General features: G+C 32.1%; 1 protein-coding gene across 1 annotated transcript in view; it reads left to right on the top strand.

The window, feature by feature from the left end:
• Positions 1-7,500, top strand: part of LOC109087137 (dymeclin-like) — a 71,492-nt gene that overhangs the window by 30,630 nt on the left and 33,362 nt on the right. The window contains 6 exon segments of the mRNA XM_042778545.1: positions 580-668; positions 670-766; positions 857-1,035; positions 1,972-2,097; positions 3,705-3,818; positions 4,126-4,220. Coding sequence (XP_042634479.1) covers positions 580-668; positions 670-766; positions 857-1,035; positions 1,972-2,097; positions 3,705-3,818; positions 4,126-4,220 — 700 coding nt within the window.

The following is a 7,500-nucleotide window of genomic DNA, read 5'->3' as shown; positions in this document are numbered from 1 at the left end:
GCAACATTTGTAATTTTTACATTTTTTTAAGTTTATCTAATATTTATGTTTTATTTCAGCTTTATGTCAATAAACAAAAACGCTTACTAAAGATAAATATAAATAAAAATAAAAATAAATATATATATATATATATATATATATATATATATATAAAATATTTAAAAGTTTAAATAATAAAAATTATAAAAGCAATATGAAAACTGAAAATATATAAAAAAAAAGCTAATTCAAAATATTAATAAATACTACAATAGTATATAAATAATACTAAAATAATACTACCTCACTGTGTTTTAAACTGTTATTTGCTGTTGTACCTGTAAGACGTTAAGTTGAAATCATGGTTGGCATGTTCCTGTAGGATTTTTCTTCCCATTTTATCAAAAATCATAAGTCTGATCACTCAGAAAAATGACCAACATCAAGTCTCAAGATTTGAGATGTTATTCATGTTTGTATCTCAAATAGTACAGGAATTAATGTCAATGATAATGTGAGTCATAAATGCTTTGTCACCATTAATTAAAGTCACTCCATCAGTTTCCGACTGATGTAATTGGTTTCTGTGTTATTCAGGTGGATTGTGGAGCGTGTTCACATTAGGTGGAGTCGGCAGCAGGCCGGGGGTGGAGCAAGATCAGAACCCTCTCCCGCTGTCCAGTCAGAGGTGTGCTGTTGGTTTTTGTTATTGCTTATCTGACCGACGGAGCAGACTGTCCGAACCCCTACCGCCAGGCTGTTACCTGCTTCAAAAACACCCAAGGTAAACCAGACCGCCTCCCATCCCAGTTTGTTTGTGTTTTGAGTTCATCGAATTGAATTAATTCCACTGAATCTCTATCATGTGTTTCAGATTCCTCATCCATCCCGTCTCCTCAGCCTCACACATTTCAGATCAACTTTAACAGTCTGTACACAGCGCTGTACGAGCAGCAGAAATCAGACCAGGTGACGTTACTGCTCTACACGCTACTGCACCAGAACAGCAACATGAGGACGTACATACTGTCCCGCACGGACATGGAGAACCTGGTGAGATCATATATGCATATGCATTTCATAGTGCTTGCAGAACATATGCAGTCATTCAAATGCAATAGCAAACTCCTGACTCCTGTCAATCAATCACTGTGGGCGGGACTTCTTAGACAGGGATGTGTTTTCTTTTTAGTGGTCGATATTTGTATTTTTTTTATTATATGCCGATACGTTTTTCTGTTTGGCCCATGTGTCAGAAGATTATAAATTTATTAGAACTATTAAACAAAAAAGTAAACAAAGAAATATTGTAACATTTGCTTTTCTATTAGTAGTAATATAAAGGCGAACGCTGTAATACTTTCTCATTTACTTTCTTGCTGATCGAAACTTTAAAACCTTGATTATAAACTATGCTGTGCAGTTTGCCGCTGTCATATTTACTGTGTACTGTATGTAAAATTAGTGCAAACTTTATTTGAAAAAATATGATTGATTACTGATTACTGATTGAAATGTTAGTTACAGTGTTATTTCTTTTTTATTCATGTTTTTTTAACAGTTTCTTTACCAAATAAAGATGTTGCCACCTAAAGTATAAATAAAAAAAAATATTATTTACATTTTATTTTATACATTTATATATTTATTTTACATATTTTATTTAAATTATTTAAATGTTTTTTTTTTCATTTTATAGATTTATTTTACAGTTTTTTTTTCACATTTTCATTTTCAGTTTTTTCGTAAAATTTATTTTCAAATGGTATCTAATTTAGTAAATATTATGTAAAATAAACATAAATTTAAATTCAGCAATTGTTATGCATGTAGTTTTAATTACGTCTTCAAATTGTGTAGCGTGATATGTCTATCAGCGCTTTATCAGCAATCGGCCTCCCTGCTTTCTAAGATATCAGCCTCGAGTATCAAAAACAAAATCACCATCGGTCACACAATAGTAAAGGATCTTGTTTTTCTGTCTCTGAAGTGTTGCCGATTCTTGAGATCTTGTATCATGTCGAGGAGAGAAACTCTCATCATGTATACATGGCCCTCATCATCCTCCTCATCCTCACAGAAGACGACACCTTCAACCGCTCCATACATGAAGTGGTGAGGTCACAGTTAATCCCAATCAGAAATCAGATCAAAACATAAAAGAATCTGCCATAAATGGTTTTGAAGTGTGTGAATATGTGTTTGGATAGAGGCTTGAGTCTGGAAATGATTCCACATCTGTGATTCCAGGCAGAGAATGAGACCAACATGACGTGTGTGTGTGTGTGTGTGTGTGTGTGTGTGTGTTGTCACAGTATATTTGTGTAACCGATGCAGGACAGGTTGTATTTCCATCGATCTTAGGTTTATAGATCTGTATGAAAATAACTGTGATATGCATGTGTTTGCACATTTATTAGTCAATTTTTGTTTCAATGCATCAGTTATTCTCATGTTTTTCAGAAAAAACTCACACACAGACACTGTTACTTCAGAATATACATCAACAGTTGTTTTTAAGGTTGTGGTTTGCAGACAGTTACAGCGGTGCACATTGCGCTCCAACAAAGCGATTTACTCTAAAGACTCTGAGGAAGTCAGACCTTTTGTATTCCATCTGATCTCTTTATGTGCATCTCTCACTGTTTTATTCAAACTTTGTTGCCTTTCTTAAAGTATGACGCAAATTAATTCAATGAATGCGCTGCAGATGTGATGTCTTCTTTCACACACAGATACTCAGGCCAGACCATTTGTGCATCATGTGAAGATCAGATCAACTTTTTAAGGAATAATTCACCCAAAAATTAAAATTCACTCATTCACATTCAAGATTAGGATGAGTTTGTTTCTTCATCAGGTTTGGAGAAATGAAGCATTGCATCACTTGCTCTCCAGACCAGTGGATCCTCTGCATTGGTTGGGTCAGTATGAGTGTGTAGTGTGATGATCTGAAAAACATCACAATAATCCAAAAGTAATCCAAGAGTTTGAAAGAAACAAATCCACCAAGACATTTTTAACTTCAGACCGTTTTTTTCTGGCCAAAATAGTCCATAATCCATAAGCATGCTTCCTCCAGTGAAAAAGTTAATTAAACTCCCCCCATTATTTGTTTAGAGATGTTTTTGCTTGTACACAATGCTTGATTTGAGCAGATTTCTCTCCCGATTCAGAGGAGATGACTTTTTCATTGGAGGAAATAATATTATGGATAGAGGATTTGTATATTAGCCAGAAGCAATGGTTAAAAAAAGCTTTTGTCTTCACAAGACGTTAACTGCTGGACTGGAGAGGTGTAGATTATTTTGATGTTTTTATAATCTGTTTGGACTCTCATTCTGACGGCACACATTCACTGCAGAGCATCCATTTGCTGAGTCCACTGATGCACATGCACATCATTGCTGAGCAAGTGATGCAATGCTACATTTCTCTAAACCTGATGAAGAAACAAACTCATCTACATCTTGGATGCCCATTTTTAGCGCATTTATTTTTTGGTGAACCATTCCTCTATTTGATGTTTATCATTTAGTGGCTGTTAGCTTTGTTTAATTTAGCTTTTAAGCAGATTTCAGTATTTAAGTCATTTCATATTTTCAGATTTCGTCACAGTTTAAGATTTAGCGTGCAGTAAAATCCTGCATCACCCTTTAAACAGAGGAACAACTCTTGTATTAATTGTTAGTTATTGTTGTTTTCTGTTTTCTCTCTCTCAGATGTTGAAGAACATCTCCTGGTATACTGAGCGTGTTCTAACGGAGATCTCTCTGGGCAGCCTGTTGATCCTGGTTGTGATTCGGACCATCCAGTTCAACATGACACGGACCAGGGTGAGACCAGAACCAGTGACAGAAACATTCATGTAGACGTGAAGCTCCATAAATATCCAGGTCTTTGGCCTTGGGCACATGCAAATTTATTATGTAACAGCAAGACTCACAGCAACCAGCTCATGAGTTTTACAAGATTGCTGAAGTTTTGTATTAGATCTGTGAATATATTCAGTCCAGGGAGACCAATGAATAGAGGAGGTTTTTATATTCAAAGTAAAATGCATTCATTTAATTCTCTTTTGCCCTGCGAGAAGAAACAACACAAATTATTTATGCATGGTTTTATTGATTTCCCCTGCTTCAGGATAAATACCTCCACACGAACTGCCTGGCTGCCCTAGCCAACATGTCGGCCCAGTTTCGTAACCTACACCAGTACGCCGCCCAACGAATTATAAGGTTAGTCAACCAACAACTGGCTAGTTGATTATTGAATATTTTATTATATTTTAGTGTATATGTATTGTATATACAGAACTGGCTAAAATGTGGGGTCAGTAAGATTTTTTTGTAAATAAATGAATACTTTTATTCATCAAGGTTGCATTAAAATTATCCTTTTTATTACTGTTTCAATTTTTATATTTAATTGTTTTGTATTTTTGATCAAATAAATGCAGCCTTTTTTATATTTGATTGTTTTGTATTTTTTATCAATTTTGAAATGTAGAGTGTGTTTTTTGATAATATTACTTGATACTTTAATGTTTTGTATTTTTTTTATATTTTTTTTTATTTAATTTATATTATTATATTTTAATATATTTACTTATTTAGTTTTATAATGCTACATTAATACTTAATATATAGTATTAACATTTTGTGTATATATAATATTTTTTTTTTTTATTTTTTTATAAAATGTAAAATGTAATAAATCGAATATAATAATATATTACAATAAGTAATCTTTAATATATAGTTTTATAATTTGTTATATAATAATATTTAACAGTAATGCATAATATTACAAATATATATAAAATTAAAATGTTAGATTTTATAATATTATAATATAGTAAAATATAAGTCATATTTTGTTCTGTATGTTTTTTTGGTCTGATTTAATTTTTTTTTTTTTAATTTTTATTAATAATTTTTTCCTTTTTTTATTTTATAATTTATTATTTTATTTTTTTTTTTATTGTTTTATTTTTTTATTTTGTTAATTTTAATATTTTAATTTAAATTTCTTAATTCCAGTAATGAGAGAAAGTAGCCTATGCATAATATGGAGATTTACTTGTAAATATTAAGATGCATTTCTATAGCTCTGACTGATTTTAAAATAATTTTTTTGGCAGCCCCTGAAGTGGGTTGTACTGACATTAACTGAGCAGTTGAAGTAAATATGCTAAAGCGATTATTCAGAGACATGCATTTATTGCTTGGACGGAGCAGCACCTTCTAAGATGCATGTGCAGATTCAGTCGAGTGATTAAGTTTGATTTTGAAGATTAAGTTGGAGTTGTTAGGTTTAACATTATCTGTCAGTCAGATCATAGAAATGCAAGCAATTCTTTTCTGTAAGATGCATTTGAAAGTTTGTTTTCTTTTGTTATTGTAACTGGCTGGTAGAAAGAAAATATAGTTACATAAAAGTTTTTACTTTTGAAATGAAGATACGGTAAAGGTGTGATTAATTACACATTGTTAATAATTTCGCAAACGAAAATACAGTCCTAGTCAAACTGTTGAATCCACCTTTTTAAATGAATCAAGTGAGTCAATGATTCAATGACTAATTAAGACTTTGCCACCACCTACTGGCCCTTTTAGTTTTATATTTAAAGTATCGTTTTTTAATTATTATTATTATTATTATTTAATATCTCAGTATTTATTTGTGTTCTTTCTAAAGCAAATTTTCTTTTCAACATCTATTCAGTGCTTTTCTAATCTAACACAATGATAACTTTAAATTATCTTAATAACTTTATCTTAAATTAATCAGCACATGATGTGTTAATTAATTAGGTCACTGTGTAATTCGCACTGTTTTAAACTGCTTCAAACCATAAACACCCGAGATATAGATTGAGTCCTTTTCTTTTTCTTTTCTGAGATCAATATGTTATATATTGTTTATATGTTTCGTGTGTGTGTGTGTGTGTGTGTGTGTGTGTGTGTGTGTGTGTGTGTGTGAAATATTGTGTAACACACACACACACACAAAACAATTCAATCTAGATTTATCCCCTTTTAAAAATATATCATTTTAATAATACAAATATATATATATATATATATTAATGAAAATTTTTTTTTTTTTATAATAATAATAACTTGTCAGTGAATATGTCATTTGTGAGTGGGTGTGAATGTTAGATGCTACTGCTGTTATCAGGTGAGTCTGTTTGTGTGCATGTTGAGTAAATGTGCCGTCAGGCCGTGGTCCAGCATCACAGATGGGCTTATTTGCATCAGTCCAGAAACTGGATCTTGTTTGAGATCAGAAAGGTGAACAACTGTTAGAGAACAAACAAGCGCTTTCTAACACTTCCATTTATCCACCGGTGAACACAAACAGATCGCGTTTCATTGCACGATGTTTGTGATACACACAGATTGAATTAAAGTGAATGAAATGTTTGTTGACTTTGGTAGCCAAACACCCCGGTCACCTCAGATGCACTGAAACTGAGCCGCGCGGGCTGTTTTCAAGGCTGCTGACAATCAACGGTCGGATTGGTTGGAAATTTGCAAGGCTATTGTTCCCTGAATAATGCGGCACATTGTTTTATATAGCATTAAAATATAGTGCCACATTGTAAACAGCATCGTAAAAAAGCACGTCCTCTGGCAGAACCGGTGGCTTTAGTTGAATCAAATCATGTGTTTTGGTACTTTGCCGTTTTTATTGTTTTGTCATTGTGAAATGCATGTTACTATGTTTATGTTTTGGTTTCTGTTGCCCAGATTTTGCCATGACATCATCTGGAGCAGAGAAAACGCAGCTGCTTGCAAGTTCTCCTTAACGTTTAAATTTGGTTCTTTTCTGAGTCTTTTGACAAATACATTAAAAAGAACTGCTCAAAAGAGTCATTTGTGAATTGGACTAGGTTGTTCTGTGTGTTGTTCTGTGTTGTTATGAATTAGGGTCTGGTTTCTTTATATTTCCTTCAGGTAAGGTTTTTTTTTTTCAAGTTATTCTGTTCAGTTCAATTCAATAAAATGTCATGTGAATGATGATGATTTAGTTCTTTTCTGAGTTTATTTAAAAGAACCACTCAAAAGAGTCATTTGTGAATTCGAATGGTACTGTTTGTGTTCTTCTGATTTTGATACTGGTCTCTTAATGATTACATTAACGATTCTTTTAGTATTTCAGACTGATTCAAATCGATAACGTGATTGAGACGGATTTTTTATTTATTTGTGTTCATTAGGTGTTTTTGTAGGATTTTTTTTTTGAATGAGATGCTATAAGGATTTTTTTTGTTTTTAATGTTTTTATGATTTAGTTTTTTGTTTCTTAATGTTTCCATCATTGATTATTTTTTTTTATTTTTTTTTAGTTATTTAGACTGATTTAAACCACTGACGTGTGAAAATGAGACTGATTTGAGTCTTTTGTCCAATTGATTAACAAGAACCGCTCAAAGGAGTCATTTGTGAATTGTTGTTCTTATTTAGATTCTGGTTTCTTAATTCTTTTATTCATTCTTTTAGTACTTTA

This window comes from Cyprinus carpio, chromosome A21 (assembly GCF_018340385.1).
Source record: "Cyprinus carpio isolate SPL01 chromosome A21, ASM1834038v1, whole genome shotgun sequence".
NCBI lineage: Eukaryota > Metazoa > Chordata > Actinopteri > Cypriniformes > Cyprinidae > Cyprinus > Cyprinus carpio.
The sequence above is the reverse complement of the archived record's forward strand: the minus strand, read 5'-3'. Positions and strand labels throughout refer to the sequence as shown.